At 36.9% G+C, this 23,084-nt stretch overlaps 1 protein-coding gene and 1 long non-coding RNA gene across 2 annotated transcripts; one reads left to right on the top strand and one right to left on the bottom strand.

Moving 5' to 3' along the window:
• Positions 1-112: 112 nt before the first annotated feature.
• LOC6578229 (proteasome subunit alpha type-1) lies at positions 113-1,258 on the bottom strand. Its single transcript, XM_002004108.4, has 3 exons — positions 1,151-1,258; positions 463-1,098; positions 113-388 (listed from the first exon to the last, which is right to left on the bottom strand). The coding sequence occupies exons 1-3, from the start codon at positions 1,190-1,192 to the stop codon at positions 173-175; spliced, it is 894 nt and encodes a 297-aa protein (XP_002004144.2). The 5' UTR covers positions 1,193-1,258; the 3' UTR covers positions 113-172.
• A 14,851-nt stretch (positions 1,259-16,109) lies between these two features.
• On the top strand, positions 16,110-22,762 carry LOC122757479. The gene is made up of 2 exons (XR_006357528.1): positions 16,110-16,946; positions 22,670-22,762. It is a non-coding gene; the product is annotated as an uncharacterized LOC122757479 (long non-coding RNA).
• The last annotated feature ends 322 nt before the right edge of the window (positions 22,763-23,084 follow it).

The following is a 23,084-nucleotide window of genomic DNA, read 5'->3' as shown; positions in this document are numbered from 1 at the left end:
TCCCTTGAATTTCGAAATAACGACAGTCGACTGTATAAACATTTGACTACTAAATCCTAGACGCATAAAGCGATTCATATAATACGGCATTCATATTATTAAACACTTTAAGGACTTGAAAGTTTGGTGCTAACCCTTTATTGTAACACCTACATAGTATGCTTTGATTGTATTATTGAATTTCCATAGTACCAATGGCGACTTGCGGATCACGTGGAGTTGATGATTCAGGCTGATCTTCAGTTGAGAAATTGTCATCATCTTTCTGAGGTTTTGATGCCATACTAGATGTACCTCGTTCCTTAGCCATTTCGAGGTAAGCCGTATTTTCATCATTGTTTAGAATTTTAAATGGTTGATCTTTTCCGACAATAGCAATAGTAATATTCTTTGAAAAAAAAAAAATATATATATATATATATATATATGCATTAAAGAATTTTAAATAAAAATTTGCTTTACCAATTGCGATGCACCGTCATCCTTATTCAATTCATCATTTGGCAATGAACTTCGAATGGCATGAATGCCATGACATATAATATCGTCTTTAGAACATCCATTAAATGTTGAAAGATGACGTTCCAAATATGTGCGTGCACTCTGTGATCTAGATCCGATAGTCATAGCTTTACAATTGAAAAAATTAGCGGAAGGTTCTACTTTATAAATATGTGGACCCTTTTCGTCATATCCAGCAATAAGCAAGCCAACTCCATATGGTCGACGATCATAACGTTGAGTAGTCGTTTGCATTTTGTTACCCAAATTGGTAATCAATCGGGAAACAGGATATGTCGATCCATAAGAATGTTTATAGCTCAAACACTCAGACCTTAGGTATTTACTTAGCACGCGCGCATCTGCAGTAATGCCCGCAATTGATATTCCCAAATGATCATCAATTGGGATCAATTTACGCTGAGAAGCCGATAGCTCGGATGGTGGCTTGCACAGCGCCACCAAAACTGCATAATCATTATTTTTTAAACCAACAGTTGCAGTTCCAAGCTTTACAGCCGCAATGGCGTACTCAACTTGATGTAGACGGCCTTGCGGACTCCACACTGTGACATCACTATCGTATTGATTTCTAAACTGCAATTTAATTTTAAGATTGATACAATATTGGTAATTCAACACATCTTACCATTTTCAACCAGATGTAATGAAATACAAATCTTAATATCATAAAAGATGACAATCAAAATTTGTTAGTGGTGGAAGTTATTCAAGTATAAATATATCGATAGCTCAAAAGGTGTGAAGGGGAATTTACAATTATTATTATCATCACTAACCCGAGAACACATAGACCGGACAAGTGTAAAGCGTTTTGTACACATTTTTCGGGAGTTATCTCCCAGACCACTTCGTATTTGCTCGGCTCTTCACTTTTAGGTTCGGGCTACGAGAGCACAATCATTTCGCTTCATGCGCTCGACCAAGATAGTCAAATATTGAACAAAAGAAGCCACTATGCTAAAATTTTTCTTGCTCTCTCTCTCTACTCTCTGCTCTCTCCTCTCTCAAATATGTATGTATGCATGTGAGCACAAGCAGCAGCTCACAAAAATTGAAATTTCGTCGCGTTAGACTCCCGTTTCTTCTCTTCTGTGTGAAGAGTATAGCTAACTCTTCAAATCGTTTGCCATGCTCATGCGAAATGTTTGCGTTTTCGTTATTATTTGTGGGAAGGGTATGAAAGCGTTGGTGCGCATAATGAAAATGTTTTCGTGTCGAACATGCACACACACACTGTCCCTTGCTACATGAACTATGAACATTTGTATGCCTGTGTGTGAAGCTCTGGCTGCCTGTGTACGCGTGGGATGCGCTGCTCACAATTATGGGATATAACTTGTAAAAGCATTTTTATGCCTGTGTGCCTTTACATGTGCGTGTGTGTACAATGGAGGACAAAAGTATTATGACAACGCATTGCAATAACTCTAACCGCTTATTTTTGCGTGCTGAGAGAGGTAACGGTACCCAATATATTTTTCAGAGCGAGCAAACATAAAAAGGATGTAAATGTGTGTGTGCATGCTCGTCGCGAAAATGTATTCTTTCTGTGCCTGTGCAAATTGTAAAGCCCAAAATTTGCCGTTGATCTGCCTTGTGAAGTGAGCACATGCATACATACATTTGTGTATGTGTATGCTTGTATGGGATGGCAAGCTAATTGTCTCTGCATTTAGTAGTTTGTAAATTTTGTATGATTTGAATCGTAGGGTGACTATCAAATGGGCCATTATAACTTAATTAGAAATTTTTGACAATAATGAGTAAAGCTTGAGTATAACATATGACATGTGTAAATTAAGCTTTTTTGCTGTAGTTGTTAGATGTTAGTGTGCGGTGTTGCACAAAATGAGTAGACTTCAATAATCCCGTGGCGACGACCGACGTTCTTTATTATCAAAAATCAACTAAAGTACAGTGACATAAATTCTTATATCCAAAGCTAGCCCTAAACCCTGATTATGCTGACATTGCATATTTACGCGAGGCATCGCATTACTTCGGGCAACAACATTGTTGCGCGTTGGAGCCACTGCTGCTGTTGTGCAATATCCGCTGGGAACGGCTACATTCATGCTGACGGCGCGTGATCAATCTGAACATTTATGTTTTGCTGGTCGATTGTGTTAACTCCTCCCCCACTTAGATGAATGACGTCCTCGGCTTTCTTGAAACTGTTAATTAATGTTTGAAGATCACGTTGACGTTTGTTCCTCTGATGTCTTTGATAGAGTTTCATCGAAGCGTAGCAGGAGAGTAAAAGGATGGCCACGGTTAGCCCAGATACTATTGGCCTTCTTACTAGCCCTTCCTCTAGTTGAGCAATATCCCGCAGATTTTTTATGCTTATCTTCTGCAGGTATGGCAGGCTTGGTATCTCTTGGTGGTCTGTTATATTTAAGAGCGCAGATACCGCTGGTCCCGGGGATTTCCTCACGTAGTTTTTTGGTTTTGGTATACGGTGTTGTTTACCTTTATCTTGTCGTCAAAGGTAAGGAGGAACGTCCCTTTTACCATCTGCTCGTTGACTGTAGCTGCTCCGTCGTTGATGATGATTACTCCATCGTCGACTATGGTTAGAGGTTCGAGGTGGCTGGGCCGAGTTGAACAATGTGCGGTGTCACCTGAGTGTAGCTGTTGAGCGCATGTTGTGTAGGGTGACTTCTTGCAGAACGTTATTGTGAGGGCTGTACTACAATTTCCTATTGATATTACATGATTTCCACAGTCAGCTAAATTGTAGTCTTCGGCGAAATTTATTATGATGCCGTTGTGTTGGACAGGGTATACGGTTAATTTTTTACATACTATGCTAGGCTTAGGATATCTTATAATGAAATGTAGAAAATTTTCGCTTAACAAAACTTTAATTTGAGATACTTCCATTAAGTCAGTAATAGTGATATTTATAGAGTGTTCATTAACAATGTTTTTTAAATCAGTGGAATCCAAAATGGAGGGGTTTACAATTCCAACCTTTGCAAGTGTTACTGATAGTATTAAGGTTTTTAACTCTGAGATAATTATTCTATTTCTTGTTAGCAGCGTTTCATATAAATGCTCTGTGTCTACTTGTTTTACTTTTGTGTTTTTACTAGGAGGTTTACGGTGTCAGTTAGCTTATTAATTTGTTCCTGCATTTTTGTGTTTATGGTTATCTGCCTATTTTCTGACTCTACAAGTTCATTCTGTGTAAATTTTAGTTTCTCGAAATCATCATGGTCTGGCGTGCCAGCTACGACCTTTAGAACGGTGCCTAGCATATTGATACTCCTAGCATGTCTATGGTGGACATTTACTGTAGCTATTAATGTTTCTATATGTTGTATGTCTGCGTCTAATAACATTCTCATATGTGATCGGGGGGAAATGGTTTGCTAATTCTTTCGTATTTTTTACTATTTCTGAGTATAGGGTAAGGTTGGTTGAGTGCTTCAAGTATTGGAAATCCGTCCAAATGGTTACGTATCCGTCCAAGATCGGTATGTAGTCCATGTTAGTATAGTCAGTCAATTTCGCTGTTATCGTTGTAGCAAAAAGAAGTATAGTCCAAATCCTAAAAAGATAAAAAAGGGAATTTAATGTTTTGCCTATCTTAGATTGTCCTTGTGGACCACCCTCCCTTTTATTAAGACTGTTGTCCCCAAGTCTGCGTCAATTTTGCCTTCGTTGTATAGTGGTGTCAGTTTGTTCCCTAAGCGTCTGTTTGTTTTTTCCAAAACTGTGTCGCCTATTTGGAATTGTCTATTGTGTCTTGTTTCGTTTACTCTATTTGTTAGGAGTTGTTGTGCCTTTTGAATTTTATTTCCTATCTCTATTTCGAGTTCTGGGGAGGATGAGTGGATTATATCGATTGGTCGTTTGTCCGTTACTGAGTGAATTGTATTGTTATATTCGATAGTTGCTTGAAGTATCGTTTCAACAGTGTCAGTAATTTTCCTTTGAGCTGTTAGGCATCTTGCAATGTCACCGAGGGTGCTATGGAATCTCTCGACTTGTCCGTTTGATGTACTATGGAGTGGTGGGGCATTTACGATTTGAATGTTATATTGATTGTTTAGCAGAGATTTTATTGTTTCGGACTTTATGGAGGGCTCGTTATCGCAATAGATCGTCTTGGTATGCCGGTAAAAATTTACAAGTTGTAAAATTGCTGATTGTATGTCAATTATTGTCCTTGAAGCGATGGGTTGAACAATTGCAAATTTTGAAAATTTATCTATGCACGTAAGGAAGTATTTTTTATTGGTTGAGTATATGTCTATGTGTAGTATTTCGCCCACATAGGAAGGTATGGGTGTTTCTCCAAGTATTTGTTTTTGTGGGTGACGATTGTACTTAGCTGTTTTACAAATTTTACAATTTGAAACAACTTCGTTCGTTAATTTTGTCATTTTCGGAAAAAAATAGTCTTGTAAAATCTGCTTCACATTTTCTTGGGCTGCTCTGTGAGCCCGATTGTGTTCTGTTGCAATTATTTCTTTCTGTTCGTTTTTATCAAAAATGTCATTTACTATGTACTTTGTATATCGAAATGTTGTTGTTGGAAAAGTTTCTATTAGTTTATGTTGTATGAATGCTAATATTGGTAACTCGCAATGGATTGCATTTACGACATCTTTTTTGACTACATCGCAAACTCTTTTGATTAACGAGTCTCTGTTTGAGAAATGAATTGTATGTCGGATTTTCTTACCAAATAGGATAACTGTACGATCAGAGGCTATATTATTTTCTTCTATTATAATTTGGTTTTGGAAACAGTTGATTGGTTTGTCTGTTGTGTCTATGGTGTATGTGAGCGATATTTCGCTGTGAATTGTGGCTCTGTCTGACTGTACATCGTCCTCTAGGGCATGAATATTATGCCGTGACAGTGCGTCCGCAACGTAGTTCTCCTTCCCTGGCTTGTAATAGATGTTTGCGTTATATTCATCTATAAAAGCTTTCCAACGCCTGATTTTTGCGTTCGGGTTTCGGTCGGATACTGCAAACGTCAGAGGCTGATGGTCCGTAAAGATATTTAAATTTTTTACCCCATATAGATAATTTCGGAGGTTTTTTAAAGCCCAAACTATTGCAAGTAGTTCCCTCTCATTTGTTGCAAAGATAAGCTCTCTATCCTTTAATGTTCTTGATATCATGGTGATTGGTTTTCCACCTTGTGACAGAACTGCCCCAAGACCAGAGGATGAAGCGTCCGTTGTTAAATCAAACGGCTTCTTGTAGTCAGGGTAGAGCAACATTACATTTTCGGATGCAAGAACCTCTTTTAGCTTCTCGAATGCCGCATGTTGACTCTCGTCAAATTTTACTGGAATTTTTTTGGATTGTCCGGCGCTCACTTTGCCATTTTGGCCTTTTAAGATGTCGCTTATAGGTTTTGCTATAGACGCGAAGTCCTTGATGAAACACCTATAGTAGCTTGCCAACCCAAGGAATGATCTGACGTTAAACAAAGTTGTTGGTACTTCATAGTTACGAATCGCTTCAACTTTACTTGGACATGTCTTTATACCATTACTTGAGACTACGAAACCTAGGTATTCTACACTTTCTTTGAAAAAGTGCGACTTTTCTGGTGAAACTCTCATGTTGGCCTCGTATAGTTTATCTAGGACCCAGGCGATATGCTTGACATGGCTTTCCATATTTTCAGAAAAAATGATTACGTCGTCTACGTAAACATAACAAGATTTTCCAATTTGCTCTCTGAGCACATCGTCAATGGCTCTCTGAAAAATACTAGGTGCATTTTTCAAGCCAAAAGGGAGCCTGCAGAACTCATACTTTCCGCTTCCTACAGAAAAGGCTGTTTTTTCTCTATCTTTTTCGGCAAGTAAAATCTGGTGGAATCCGGATTTTAAATCTAGTGTTGTAAAGTACTTTGCTGTGCCTAAGTTGGATAAAATGGAGGCTATATTGGGAATGGGGTATTTGTCATCTATTGTCTTTTTGTTTAGTTTTCTGAAGTCTATAACTAAACGTTTCTTTTTTTCTTCCCTGCTCGTCGGTACCTTTTTTATCTACAACCCACACGGGGTTATTGTATGGTGACTGGGACGGACGTATTATACCGTTTTCTAACAGATCTTGAGTTTCTGTGTTTACGAATTCTGATACGCCCATTGGGTATGGATATAATTTTGAATAAATGGGATTCTCGTCCTCTGTTCTAATAGTTGCAATGACATTTGTATTATACGGAAGCGCTTCATTTGGTTCCGCAAATACTCCTGCTCGGGCTTTGAGCATTGTTTGAAATTCCGTTGTTATAGCCTGAGGGGCTTCTATTTCTTTGACACTTGTGAAATTTACGGCTGGGCATTTTAGAAAGTTAATGGTCTCAGAACCATAGTTTGTTGTTAGTTTCTTATTTTTGAAGTCTAATAAAACGTTGGTTTGGTTTAGTAGGTCAAGTCCGATTATACCATCGAATGTCGTGAGGTTTGGTAATAAGAAAAATGTTGTCTTGGTATTAAAAAGGTGCATTATGCATTTCTTGTCAACTACGTTGTGGCCATGGATTGATTTTAATCGAAAGGGTTTTTCTACCGGCGTAATATTTTTTTATTTCTTTTAATGGTCTCACGTAATTCTTTGAGGCTCCGGTATCTATTAGCAACTTTATGGTTTTCCCTGCTATCGTTCTCTCTATGAACGGGAGCAGGGATTTATTCCTAAAAAATTGACCTGGTCGTATTCGTCCAATTCATTGTCAACGTCTTCTGTCTCGGTTTCTGCGATCGCTTGGTATTCGCTATTGTCCTGCTCGTATTCTGTATCTTCTGTTCCTAGGTGGTTAACTCTTTGCTGTTTCGGTCCTGTGAACCGTGCGCTACCGCTGTTTGGTCGTTTGTTTGCCTGTCCCTGGTTATTGTAGTTTTCGTATTGAGTGCGTCGTTGTTGATTTGGCCACTGAGTCTGTTTCGAGAAGGTCGCGTTTTGTTGGTGTTGCGTAGCCTGTCTGAAGCGAGAAGATGAGTCAACGTCCATTGGTTCTACCTGTTCTTGTCGTGGTGAGAATTCTGGTCTTTTGTAGTGTGGGCTTTTTCCTGGTTGGTTGTGTTTTGGGTCTTGAGCTAGAGTCTTGTCTCTGACTTGCTGTCTTTGTTCGATCTTCTGCGCTTTTTCTTCTATACTGCGGGCGAAATTTGTGGCGAACATATAACGTTCATGATTTGACTCAACTTCTTGAGCCAATGCCAATGCAGAGGGAAGATCAATTGGTCTAGCTGAGAATAGGACATCACTTAAGGCCTTCCTGGTTCCTGAGATGAATACTCGCAGGGCGTCTGCTCTATATTTCTCATTTAGCGAAGAGGCAACGGTGGTGTCGTAGGTCATGATTGTCTTATTTATAAGTAAAGTCAGTTTCTTTTCTACCTCGTCGTAGTACTGCAGTAGTGTCAAATTTCCTTGGCGGAGTGTTGACATCTCCTGTTCAATTAAGTATATCGGTCGTTTGTCGGAGTACGTGAAATCTAACCGATTTATAATGGCCTTAAAATTTAGAGGAGTGTCGAAAGAAGAGAGTACCATATCAGCAGCGTTCTTAATTTTGTTTCTTAATATTCCCAAAGCTTGATAATGCTTTGAGCTACCATCGTATTTCTCATATACCTTGTATGCGATATGCGCAGCCTTTCTCCAAGATACATAAGTTTCGCTTTTTCCTTCAAAGTCCGGGAGGGACTTCATGATGTCAAGGGTTTCGTTGCAAATAACACCTATTTTGATTTCTGCCTCCTTGAAAGTTTCTACCTCGGGTGCGCTAACCTGTACTGAATTTATACGTTGTTCAATTTCGTTTAATTTTCTATCAAAGCTATCTTTTTGAGCAGCTAAAGCGCTTGCGACTGCGCCTTCTACTATAGCTTTTAATTGATCTGAATTCAAAGCCATTTTTAAATTTTCTGTGTTGTAAATTTTTCGAAAATTTGTTATTAAATCTTGTATTTCACTATCACTCATAGGGCAAGTAAAGACAGGGAATTTTGCGTGCTGCGTTTTTTGTTATTAATAATTAATATTTAAAGGTTGAAATTGTATTTTTATTTGTTTTTACTCCTTAATTTCTTTTTTGCAATGAACACTCTACTCACATGTTCTTATATTATGTTAGTAGACTGTATGTTGTGTGTTTCTTCGCTGATGAGCCGCTTCGTGGTGGGTGTCTTCGCTGCGTACTGCTTCGTCTAATGCTGCTTTCTTTTTTTCTTTTTTCGTTTTGGTTATGCGTTTTAGTTGTCTTGCTGTTTTTTTTTTGCACTTGTGGGGTATTTATCTCACTGAATGCTTGTTTTAATCGAAGTTTTAATTTCGTTTTTTTTTTTTTTTTTTTTTTTGGGTTCGCCCCACGTTGGGCGCCAATTAAGCTTTTTTGCTGTAGTTGTTAGATGTTAGTGTGCGGTGTTGCACAAAATGAGTAGACTTCAATAATCCCGTGGCGACGACCGACGTTCTTTATTATCAAAAATCAACTAAAGTACAGTGACATAAATTCTTATATCCAAAGCTAGCCCTAAACCCTGATTATGCTGACATTGCATATTTACGCGAGGCATCGCATTACTTCGGGCAACAACATTGTTGCGCGTTGGAGCCACTGCTGCTGTTGTGCAATATCCGCTGGGAACGGCTACATTCATGCTGACGGCGCGTGATCAATCTGAACATTTATGTTTTGCTGGTCGATTGTGTTAACTTGTATTTCATATATTGCAAAGCATTTAATAAAGCTAGTAGTGTTTTACGATAATTTTTTCGGTTAAAAATGTGTATAAAATAATTTTAACTATATATAATTATTTATGGATATAAACACATTTATAAACATGATTAGCAATAATAATATATAAATGTACTTATGTACATATGTATGTATGTTCATAGTACATAGTACATCTGTGTAAAGTGGTTATGACAGTCCGTAAGACCGACCAAATGCAAATGCTGGGCTTTAAAATTGCTACAAGCAGCAAGAGTAACGCACGCAGGTCACAAATGCTCATACATGTAGCAAGGGACTACAAGTGTGTGTGTACTTGCCCGTCGCGAAATCATATTCTTTATGCATATCAACGCTTTCGTACCCTTCCCACGAATAACCATCGAAACGCTTACATTTTGTTTGCATGAGCGTGACAAATGCTTTTATGATTTCGGTATACCCTTCACTCAAGAGGAAAGAGCTGGGATCGTCGCGAACAATATTCAATTTCTGTGCGCTGCTGCTATTTGAGAGACCATAGAGAGAGAGAGAAAGAGCATAAAGAGAGGGAGAGAGTGAGAAAGGGAAAATGAGCGCATAACCATGCTTCATTTGATAATGTGTGCATTTCGTGGCAGCAGTCGCAGCGCACTGATTTTGACTTGCCTTATTTTCACTGCTTGAGCCTCAGAAGACCGAGCCGACCAAATACGAAGTTGTCCGGTCTGTTCAGCGCATTTTTTCGGTGTTTAAAAAGTTTGTTCTACATGTCTAATCTCTGTGTTCTCTAGTCAGTGATAATAGCCATTATCTGATCATAGTTTTCGGTAAATTATGGGCAAACAACGTGATTAAGTGAAATCATTAAAAAACAAGTAAGAAAACTCTAGTCGAGAGTGCTCGACTAGATACTACCCTGAACCCAACTAATAAAAATGCCCATTTACTATGGCTAAAATTTCAATTTCGATGTATTTAAAAATATAAATTAAATAGAAAACTCATTTATGAAAATATAAAAATATTTTGAAGCAATTAAAATAATTATCACCGATCGGGTTTCGAACCGCGACTTCTCGATCGAGCGTCATGCCGCTAACACACTACGCCACCTCACTTCTGCAGGTGGTGCTAGCAAAACTCAAATAGATTCACTGCTGCAGCGCCATCTACCAAAACTAAACCAAACTAACTGCTGATGTGATTCAAAGAATGTTCTAGAAGAAGTTTGAATGTATGTGTGCACACGCATACGATGCTGTTGTAGCTGCTGCACGTGCGTTTGTTAATTGACCAAATATTTGATGATTTTTAATTAATTTTTGACTGAACGGAATTTAATGAAACTTTCAGCATATGATCTACATATTATATGGAATATTTGAGAAATTTAAAAAAATGAAAAATCATTCACAATTAGCTATAGTGGCATCTGACTTGAACTTGAATGTTTTTACTCGATAAAAACATAACGGGACGATTTATCGAATTTTAAAAGCAAACTCGACGTCCGCGCTGTATATACGGTCATTTTAAAACAAGTAAGAAAGCTCTAGTCGAGACTACTCGACTACGAGATCCCCTGAACCCTTGGAGTAATAGCTATTTCAATAATTTTTCGCGTCTTTCAGCTTACACAAGAAACACGCACACACACACACACACACACACACACACAAAACACAAACGCACGCACGAACGCACACACAGGCATACATACACACACATACATACACATACACACACACACATACACAAACATTTTCATACATATACACACACAAGCATAAACACGCATGGGCGTGAGCGCTTACTATGAGAACTTAATTGCTTAATAACTTTTTTTGTGGACGTACAATCTTCATGAAACTTTCAGATTATGATTATAACATGGATATGCATTTAATTGCCAAAGCACAAGTCTCTAGTATTTGAAATACTTTTTACAAAAGTGAGGGTGAGGGGGTTAATTTAAGGGTGGGGGTTAAATTTTAACAAAAACCGAAATTGTATAAATTGCATATAAGCATACATTAAAAATTTGGAGACTCTAGCAATAAAGGTGTAGAAGATATAATTTTATAACTGGTTTTCGATAAGGTTTTTTTTATCGATAAAAAAAGATCGGGATGAGCTATCGATTTTTAATGATAAACTTAATATGCGCGCTGTAATTACGGACATTTAAAAAAAATTTGAAGTCTCTAGCTCTTATATCTTCTGAAATCGACGCGTTCATACATACGGACAGACAGACGGACAGGGCCAAATCAACTCAGCTCGTCGCCCTGATCAAGAATATATATACTTTGTGGGGTCTGCACGCCTCCTTCTGCCTGTTACATATATTTCAACAAAACCCTTATACCCTGATTTCCCATTGAAAATGGGTTCAGGGTATAAAAAAATTGAAGTGTCTAGCTCTTATATCTGCGGAAATCGACGCGCTCAAACATACGGACAGACGGACAGATGGACAGACGGACAGGGCCAAATCGGCTCAGCTCGTCGCCCTGATCAAGAATATGTATACTTTGTGGGTTCTGCCACGCCTCCTTCTGCCTGTTGTATGTATGAACGCGTCGATCTCAGAAGATATAAGAGCTAGAAACTTGAAATTCTTTTTCCTAGGTCCGTGTATACCACGCGCATATCGAGTTTTGCTTTAAATATTTATAAATTGCCCCGTTATTTTGTTATCGATTAAAAACATTATCGAAAACCAGCCATCCAAATGCCTGAAGCATCAGGGAGAGGAAGAAGATGCAAGAAAGAAGTGGAGCGAGTATACTGCCCTGTGGTACGCCAGCGGCAATCGAGTGGAGGACTGCCTCGATTTAACTTTCACTCTGAAAGAACGACCCTCCAAGTAGGATCGGATCAGAGCGATGTAGTGTGAGGTCAGCTATTCTTTAATCTTCTGCAACAGTCCTGGGTGCCATACCCTATCGAAGGCCTGTTCGATGTCTAGGAAGATGGCATTACAGCGTTTCTTGTTGTCGAATGCCCTGAGGATGTGGTCTGTCACTCTATGCAGTTGCTCAGTTGTACCGTGCCCAGCGCGGAAACCAAACTGTTGAGCCGGAATGATTTTTCTTGTCTCCGCTACTGCTACCAGTCGACGGACGACAAGTCTTTCCCAAAATCTGCGATAAAGAAGCTAGGAGACTGCAGGGTTTTCTTCAGGCTTGCCAGTCTTGTGTATCATCACGACAAGCGCCATCTTTCACACTGCCGGCAGTGCTCTAAGTGTGCGGTTGCAAATATTGTCGTGTCCCGGTTCCTTATTTGAGTTTAAATGTTTGATTGCGGATGCCACCTCCACCTCCAGTGGATCGAGCTGTAGTGGGGTCGACAGGGCGTGCTCGATGGATTGTGTATCTTGCGAAGCTAGAGCATGCAGGAAGCGGGCCTCTAAGTAAATAACATATAAGTTATATTGGATATATGCCCTCTCTATTATGGAATTTGTATAGATGAAGAAATTGAATTAATGAAATTGTATAGGTTAAGAATTGAAATTAAACCACTGTACAAAGTAGTTGCTGTTGTAGGCGCTAGTACGGGAGTGTCGCTCTCCAAGCGATCGCTCTCCCGCTGCTCGCGCTTAGATGCTCATAGTTGCGCTCTCTACTGTGCAAGCTGCGCTTGCGTTGATGTTAAATTTAATAAAGTAGTACGTTCGTGCTTATTCTTGAGAGGCCGCAAGCTGCTTTATATTCTGGACCTTTTTTTTCGACGGACCAGACTCCTTTTGGAAGGACATTTTTGGTGCTCCCGGGTGGACTCTCTCTTTGGAATTGGAGGAAGCTGGATTATGGATTTTGAGAATAATCAGGGAAGTACATAAATATACATAGAGCATATAGATGATCAAGTAATGCAAGCGATAAATAAATAAATACACACACACACACACATACACAAACAATTACATAAATATACACACACAAGCACAAGTCTCTAGTATTTGAAATACGCTTTTTACAAAAGTGAGGGTGAGGGGGTGAATTTAAGGGTGGGGGGTAAATTTTAACAAAAACCGAAATTGTATAAATTGCATATAAGCATACATTAAAAATTTGGAGACTCTAGCAATAAAGGTGTAGAAGATATAATTTTACAACTGGTTTTCGATAAGGTTTTTTATCGACAATAAAAGATCGGGATGAGTTATCGATTTTTAATGATAAACTTGATATGCGCGCTATAATTACGGACATTTAAAAAAAATTTTGAAATCTCTAGCTCTTATATCTTCTGAAATCGACGCGTTCATACATACGGACAGACAGACGGACAGGGCCAAATCAACTCAGCTCGTCGCCCTGATCAAGAATATATATACTTTGTGGGGTCTGCACGCCTCCTTCTGCCTGTTACATATATTTCAACAAAACCCTTATACCCTGATTTCCCATTGAAAATGGGTTCAGGGTATAAAAAAATTGAAGTGTCTAGCTCTTATATCTTCTGAAATCGACGCGTTCATACATACGGACAGACGGAGAGACAGACGGACAGGGCCTAATCAACTCAGCTCGTCGCCCTGATCCCATTTTCAATGGGAAATCAGGGTATAATGGTTTTGTTGAAATGTATGTAACAGGCAGAAGGAGGCGTGGCAGACCCCACAAAGTATAAAAATTCTTGATCAGAGCGACGTCTGTACGTATGTTTGAACGCGTCGATTTCTGAAGATTGATTTGTTTTTTAAATGACCGCATATACAGCGCGGATGTCGAGTTTGCTTTTAAAATTCGATAAATCATCCCGTTATGTTTTTATCGAATAAAAACATTCAAGTGAATGATTTGTCATTTTTTTTTTTTTTTTAATTTGTCAGATATTCATATGCTGAAAATTTCATTAAATTCCGTTAAGTCAATCGACGTTATGTTTAGCCAATTAACAAACGCACGTGCAGCAGCTACAACAGTATACGTGTGCACACATACATTCAAACTTCTTCTAGGACAGCTGTTAGTTTGGTTTAGTTTTGCTAGATGGCGCTGCAGCAGTGAATCTTTTTCAATTTTGCCAGCGCAGCTTCCAAAACTGAGGTGGCGTTCTAATTCCGAGCGTGCAACTAATTTTTTTAATTGTTCCAAAATATTTATTTATTAATTAAATGTGTTTTGTATATCATTTTTATTTTTAAATACATCGCAATTTAAATTTTAGCCATACTAAATGGGCATTTTTATTAGTTTGGTTCAGGGTAGTATCTAGTCGAGCAGTCTCCACTAGAGTTTTCTTACTTGTTTAATATTATAATTTTCCTTAGAGTTCTATCCCTCTCTTCCATTAACAAAATCCTTGCTTTCAAGTCATCTTAGGGAAATCACTCGCATTGCCCAGGCGTAATCGTTGGTATACACTTGTTGCCAAAGTTGCGCAGTGATTTTCATTATTCTGATTCTCATTCTGTTTCCTTTACTATTTTGTTCTTATCAATATTTTGTAATATTGTAACCATTAATACATAACAAACTGACGGCAGCGACAGAACGAGCACGTGTAGGTATGATTCTACATACTAAGGCTAAACCAAATTATTTAAAGATATAATATTCATTCAATTATTAAACCAATATAAGAAGGGAGCCGACGCTCCAGAGGTACTTATTATACCCAACAACCTTTGTACAAATGCTTTACTATTTCTAGTCTTATTTCGTACGATTATATCCTTCAAATATTTGAGCACTTTGAAATTGTTTTTATTTTAAAAGAAATCGAAATTCTATAAAGTACATATGAATCTACATTAAAAATTTGTCGACTCTAGCTCTAAAGATGGAGCAGGTATAAATTTATTACTGATTTGCGATAAAGTTTTTAATCGATAACAAAATAACTGGCCAAGTGATCGTTTTTTTTTAAGAAAGACTCGATATGCGCGTGATATATACAGACAGACAGACGGATGGACGGATAGAGCTAAATCGACTCAGATTTTCGACCAGATCAGGAATATATATACTTTATAGGGTTTTCCACACCTCCTTCTGCCTGTTACATACATTTAACAAAACCATTATACCCTGATTTCCCATTGAAAATGGGTTCAGCGTATAAAAACAACGGGATCCATCCACTAAATGAAAACAGTTTTCATTGCTTATATGCAAGTTTAAGACTGTATCCTGGCAAAATTTGTAACTATACACTAATGTCCATCTACACTTAATATTATATTTTTATGAATATATATACATACATTCAAAACTATTATTTTTTTTAAATATATAGAAATTCAAAATATTAATAGTTTGCATCAGGGTAGTATCTTGTTGATCACTCTTGACTAGAGTTTTTTTTACTCGTTGTAATTTCAGCATTTATTTTCGATTTCTAAACCATTTGCTATAGATGTGAACAGCTGGCAAACATTACTTGAAAATATCAAGTAACCCAAAATAAGTACATCTTAATGTTTCGTTTGTCCCTCCCACATGTTTCCCTTGGTTTGATTTGTGTTAGATTTCTTTTGGTCAACTTGAAGCTTTAACTCGGATCTTAGAGTCTTGTTTCATAAATTTTGATTTCCAAATACATGAAAAGTTTTAAATATTTGGAAGACTATCACCAACGAGTACACTACCAGAACTCTAATGTATGTAAGTTAAGCGCTCCCACACTAGAGTACTAGTGATTGGGGACGCTGTGTTGGGTTCTTGTGAATATAAGTTAAGACTTTCGACAATCTAAGGAGGCTGGAGAGTCCAGTCAGACATTCAAGGGGGAGAACCTAACCAGTAGAACACATTTAGTTTAGTATATATTCGGACTAGAGAGAGTTTAGACCTATTGTTCCAAATTATACAAAATATATTATTTCATTGAACACAAAGTTGTTATATATTCACAAGAACCCAACACAGCGTCCCCAATCACTAGTACTCTAGTGTGGGAGCGCTTAACTGGCGCCCGAGCAGGGACCCACATTCTTCACGGAAGTAAAGGGAAATGGTGACGTGTCAATAATTCTATAAAAATAACTTATTAAAAAAGCAAGTACAAATAAATTGTTCCAATCCAATAGGGCAATTGTTGGCAAAATTATGAAGTACTTCTGTGATTTGCAAAGTAATGGGGTAAAAGTGCTTGCCATAACATAATACAATATATAATAAAATAATTTCTAGCAAGTGTTGGTGCACTAGACAATTCTATAACATAAAAGAAATCGTGGCTAAATGGTGGTATTGGCAATACCTAGGTTCAAATCCGTGCCGAGACGACTCTTAAAATGAAAATACAAGAAATTTGCAGGCATAATGGTGGTACGAGATTTATTCTCGTATCGAGGTTCAAATCCTTCCCGTAAGACAAATGTCATAAAAAATAAACGTCACAATTTCCACCTGTGTTGAATGATGGGTTTCCGTATAAATTAAAAGGAACCTAGAGGTCAAAGTTAAGTTTAAAGCACTAACTAAAAGGCGGTTATCTGGAAATCTCTAATCAACAAGCAAAGCGTAAATATGCAAAAATAAAAACATGAATTGCAGAGACCTTCTATTCGATCGTGGAATAACCCTTACAATAGGTCTTAGAACCAAAGAGGAATACTTTGGGCTTCCCTTTCGGAAGAGAATAAGTCTGGCAACAATATAGAAAAGAAAAAAGTAAAATAAATAAATAAATGAAACGAAAGTAAGAGAGAGACCAGATGATTGTGGAACCACCCTCACCTAAGTAGGTCTTACACCAAAAAGGATCCTGCGTGCTTCCCAAGCCATATAAAATAATAAAAACTGTTTGCCGGTTCGGTAACAAAAGATAACTAACAAAAGATAACTAACTAATAACAAGTAAGAAAGCTCTAGTCGAGACTGCTCGACTACGAGATCCCCTGAACCCTTCGAGCAATAGCTATTTCAATAATTTTTTGCGTATTTCTGCTTACACAAGAAACACGTGCACACACAAAAACATACACACACAAGCACCCACGCATAAACACGCATGGGTTGCAGTGTGCGCTTAATATGAGAACTTAATTGTTTCATAACTTTTTTTGTGGACATACGATCTTCATGAAATTTGTAGATCGTAATTATAACAATAATATGCGTGCACCTGCAAAAGCATAAGTCTCTAGTATTTGAAATACGCCTTTTACAAAGGTGATTTAGGGGTGGGGGGTGAATTTTAACAAAAAACGAATTTGTATAAAATGCATATAAATATACATTCAAAATTAGGAGACTGTAGTTCGAAAGATGTAGGAGATATAATTTTATAACTGATTTTCGATAAGGGTTTTTATCGATAAAAAAATCGGGATGATTTGTCGATTTTTAGTGATAAACTCGATATACGCGCTGTAAACACGGACATTTTAAAAAAATTTGAAGTCTCTAGCTCTTATATCTTCTGAAATCGACGGGACTTCTCGACCGAGCGTCACGCAGCTACTCACTACGCCACCTCACTTCTAAAAGCTGCGCTGGCAAAACTCAAATAGATTCACTGCTGCAGCGCCATCTACCAAAACTAAACCAAACTAACAGCTGATGTGATTCAAAGAATGTTCCATAAGAAGTTTGAATGAACGTATACAATGCTGTTGTAGCGGCTGCACGTGCGTTTGTTAATTGGCCAAATATTTAATTGATTTTTAATTAATTTTTGACTGAATGGAATTTAAACTTTCAGCATATGATCTACATATTATATTGAATATTTGAGAAATTTAAAAAAAATAAAAATCATTCACAATTAGCTGTAGTGGCATCTTGAACTTGAATGTTTTTATTCGATAAAAACATAACGGTATGATTTATCGAATTTTAAAAGCAAACTCGACATCCGCGCTGTTTATATGGTAATTTAAAAAAAAAAATTCAGGTCTCTAGCTCTTTTATCTTCGGAAATCGACGCGATCAACTCAGCTCGTCGCCCTGATCAAGAATATATATTCTTTGTGGGGTCTGCCACGCCTCCTTCTGCCTGTTACATACATTTCAACAAAACCATTATACCCTGATTTCCCATTGAAAATGGGTTCAGGGTATAAAAAGGGTTATTTCTTAAAAATTGTTAATATTCCAAATACTTTTTTTTTATTATCTCATCAGGTTATACATATCAGTTATTAGCGTCATATTCTTGCTCTTGTCTCATAAATACAAATCAAGTATATAATGGAGTTGACAATAATTCATACAATTTTGTAAATATTTGGTTTTCGCTTATTATTACTTTTTCATGATTATTCGTATCAAGCCACTAATATATTTTAATTTAAAATTCTGTTATTTTCGATAATTGAAATACGTTTCAGCATATCATTATACAGTTGAGCAAAATTTGAAACAATATTTCGAATTTCCTTATTTTCAGCCTCCAACGCTGCAACTCTTCTTAAAATTTCCAAACTTGAAGAAGATTCAATGGTAATATCGTCAATCTGTAAAAAGAAAATACATTTAATTAGACATTACGTAATGTGTTTGAGAAGGCGAATAGTAATTAAAAATCATCTGTGAATGCTTTATTTGAAATTTGGGAATCTTATTTAAATGTTAGTATTAAATAAATAAAATCGCAAATCTATAATATGTAGTACGTTTAATATGATATCAATAATAGGTATTGTCATTTAGGGATTATTTTTCTGATTGATTCGTTCTTTTTGTTAATGTAACTTTTTTTCGTCCGTTATATTTTGTATACCCTGAACCCATTTTCAATGGGAAATCAGGGTATAATGGTTTTGTTGAAATGTATGTAACAGGCAGAAGGAGGCGTGGCAGACCCCACAAAGTATATATATTCTTGATCAGAGCGACGTCTGTACGTATGTTTGAACGCGTCGATTTCTGAAGATTGATTTGTTTTTTAAATGACCGCATATACAGCGCGGATGTCGAGTTTGCTTTTAAAATTCGATAAATCATCCCGTTATGTTTTTATCGAATAAAAACATTCAAGTTCAAGTCAGAAGCCACTATATAGCTAATTGTGAATGATTTTTCATTTTTTTTTTAATTTGTCAGATATTCATGTGCTGAAAATTTCATTAAATTCCGTTAAGTCAATCGACGTTATGTTTGGCCAATTAACAAACGCACGTGCAGCAGCTACAACAATATACGTGTGCACACATACATTCAAACTTCTTCTAGGACAGCTGTTAGCTTGGTTTAGTTTTGCTAGATGGCGCTGCAGCAGTGAATCTTTTTCAATTTTGCCAGCGCAGCTTCCAAAACTAAGGTGGCGTTCGAATTCCAAACGCGCAACTGATTTTTTTAATTGTTTCAAAATATTTATTTATTAATTAAATGAGTTTTGTATTTCATTTATATTTTTAAATACATCGCAATTTAAATTTTAGCCATACTAAATGGGCCTTTTTATTAGTTTGGTTCAGGGTAGTATCTAGTCGAGCAGTCTCCACTAGAGTTTTCTTACTTGTTTAATATTATAATTTTCCTTAGAGTTCTATCCCTCTCTTCCATTAACAAAATCCTTGCTTTCAAGTCATCTTAGGGAAATCACTCGCATTGCCCAGGCGTAATCGTTGGTATACACTTGTTACCAAAGTTGCGCAGTGATTTTCATTATTCTGATTCTCATTCTGTTTCCTTTACTATTTTGTTCTTATCAATATTTTGTAATATTGTAACCATTAATACATAACAAACTGACGGCAGCGACAGAACGAGCACGTGTAGGTATGATTCTACATACTAAGGCTAAACCAAATTATTTAAAGATATAATATTCATTCAATTATTAAACCAATATAAGAAGGGAGCCGACGCTCCAGAGGTACTTATTATACCCAACAACCTTTGTACAAATGCTTTACTATTTCTAGTCTTATTTCGTACGATTATATCCTTCAAATATTTGAGCACTTTGAAATTGTTTTTATTTTAAAAGAAATCGAAATTCTATAAAGTACATATGAATCTACATTAAAAATTTGTCGACTCTAGCTCTAAAGATGGAGCAGGTATAAATTTATTACTGATTTGCGATAAAGTTTTTAATCGATAACAAAATAACTGGCCAAGTGATCGTTTTTTTTAAGAAAGACTCGATATGCGCGTGATATATACAGACAGACAGACGGATGGACGGATAGAGCTAAATCGACTCAGATTTTCGACCAGATCAGGAATATATATACTTTATAGGGTTTTCCACACCTCCTTCTGCCTGTTACTTACTTTTAACAAAACCATTATACCCTGATTTCCCACTTTCAATGGGTTCAGAGTATAACAAGTAAGAAGACTCTAGTCGAGACTGCTCGACTAGAAGATACCCTGTACCCTCTAATTTGATATTCTAATCATTGCACTTCTTTTCGGCACATATACATGCACACGCACGTATTAGAACGCGCTCTGCTAACTGCGCAGTAAGCAGCGACTGCGCTTGGGCTGCGCTGCAGTGTGGGCAACATTACAAGAATTTATTTCTTGAATAACTTAATTCCAAAGCACAAGTCCCTAGTATTTGAAATACGCCTTTTACAAATGTGATGGTGAGGGGGTGAATTAGGGGTGGGGGGTAAATTTTGACAAAAACCGAAATTGTATAAAATGCATATATTTTATCTACATATAAAATTTGGAGACTCTAGCTTTAAAGATGTAGGAGATATAAATTTATTACTGGTTTTCAAGTCTCTAGCTCTTATATCTTCTGAGATCGACGCGTTCAAACATACGGACAGACGGACGGACGGACAGACGAACAGAGCTAAATCGACTCAGCTCTTCGCCCTGATCAAGAATATATATATTTTATGGGGTCTGCCACGCCTCCTTCTGCCTGTTACATACATTTTACAAAACCATTATACCCTGATTTCCCATTGAAAATGGGTTCAGGGTATAAAAACAACGGGATCCATCCACTAAATGAAAACCGTTTTCATTGCTTATATGCAAGTTTAAGACTGTATCCTGGCAAAATTTGTAACTATACATCTACACTTAAGATTATATACATTCAAAACTATTATTTTTTTTTTAAATATAGAAATTCAAAATATTAATAGTTTGCATCAGGGTAGTATCTTGTTGATCACTCTTGACTAGAGTTTTTTTTACTCGTAATTTCAGCATTTATTTTCGATTTCTAAACCATTTGCAATAGATGTGAACAGCTGGCAAACATTACTTGAAAATATCAAGTAACCCAAAATAAGTACATCTTAATGTTTCGTTTGTCCCTCCCACATGTTTCCCTTGGTTTGATTTGTGTTAGATTTCTTTTGGTCAACTTGAAGCTTTAACTCGGATCTTAGAGTCTTGTTTCATAAATTTTGATTTCCAAATACATGAAAAGTTTTAAATATTTGGAAGACTATCACCAACGAGTACACTACCAGAACTCTAATGTATGTAAGTTAAGCGCTCCCACACTAGAGTACTAGTGATTGCGGACGCTGTGTTGGGTTCTTGTGAATATAAGTTAAGACTTTCGACAATCTAAGGAGGCTGGAGAGTCCAGTCAGACATTCAAGGGGAGAACCTAACCAGTAGAACACATTTAGTTTAGTATATATTCGGACTAGAGAGAGTTTAGACCTATTGTTCCAAATTATACAAAATATATTATTTCATTGAACACAAAGTTGTTATATATTCACAAGAACCCAACACAGCGTCCCCAATCACTAGTACTCTATTGTGGGGAGCGCTTAACTGGCGCCCGAGCAGGGACCCACATTCTTCACGGAAGTAAAGGGAAATGGTGACGTGTCAATAATTCTATAAAAATAACTTATTAAAAAAGCAAGTACAAATAAATTGTTCCAATCCAATAGGGCAATTGTTGGCAAAATTATGAAGTACTTCTGTGATTTGCAAAGTAATGGGGTGAAAGTGCTTGCCATAACATAATACAATAAATAATAACATAATTTCTAGCAAGTGTTGGTGTACTTGATAATTCTATAACATAAAAGAAATCGTGGCTAAATGGTGGTATTGGCAATACCTAGGTTCAAATCCGTGCCAAGACGACTCTTAAAACGAAAATAAAAGAAATTTGCAGGCATAATGGTGGTACGAGATTTATTCTCGTATCGAGGATCAAATCCTTGCCGTAAGACAAATGTCATAAAAAATAAAGGTCACAATTTCCACCTGTGTTGAATGATGGGTTTCCGTATAAATTAAAAGGAACCTAGTGGTCAAAATTAAGTTTAAAGCACTAACTAAAAGGCGGTTATCTGGAAATCTCTAATCAACAAGCAAAGCGTAAATATGCAAAAATAAAAACATGAATTGCAGAGACCTTCTATTCGATCGTGGAATAACCCTTACAATAGGTCTTAGAACCAAAGAGGAATACTTTGGGCTTCCCTTTCGGAAGAGAATAAGTCTGGCAACAATATAGAAAAGAAAAAAGTAAAATAAATAAATAAATGAAACGAAAGTAAGAGAAAGTAAGTAGGTCTTACACCAAAAAGGATCCTGCGTGCTTCCCAAGCCATATAAAATAATAAAAACTGTTTGCCGGTTCGGTAACAAAAGATAACTAACAAAAGATAACTAACTAATAACAAGTAAGAAAGCTCTAGTCGAGACTGCTCGACTACGAGATCCCCCTGAACCCTTCGAGCAATAGCTATTTCAATAATTTTTTGCGTATTTCTGCTTACACAAGAAACACGTGCACACACAAAAACATACACACACAAGCACCCACGCATAAACACGCATGGGTTGCAGTGTGCGCTTAATATGAGAACTTAATTGTTTCATAACTTTTTTTTGGACATACGATCTTCATGAAATTTGTAGATCGTAATTATAACAATAATATGCGTGCACCTGCAAAAGCATAAGTCTCTAGTATTTGAAATACG

This window comes from Drosophila mojavensis, unplaced genomic scaffold, assembly GCF_018153725.1.
Source record: "Drosophila mojavensis isolate 15081-1352.22 unplaced genomic scaffold, ASM1815372v1 contig_108, whole genome shotgun sequence".
Taxonomy (NCBI): Eukaryota; Metazoa; Arthropoda; class Insecta; order Diptera; family Drosophilidae; genus Drosophila; species Drosophila mojavensis.
Note: the sequence above shows the minus strand (reverse complement) of the source record. Positions and strands in the feature narration are given on the sequence as shown.

Coding starts and splice junctions, on each gene's coding strand:
- LOC6578229 (XM_002004108.4), bottom strand. CDS start 1,192: ATGATATTAAGATTTGTATTTCATTACATCTGGTTGAAAATG. Junction 1,099..1,150: donor ATTACATCTGGTTGAAAATG/GTAAGATGTGTT, acceptor ATTAAATTGCAG/TTTAGAAATCAATACGATAG. Junction 389..462: donor ATGACGGTGCATCGCAATTG/GTAAAGCAAATT, acceptor TTTTTTTCAAAG/AATATTACTATTGCTATTGT.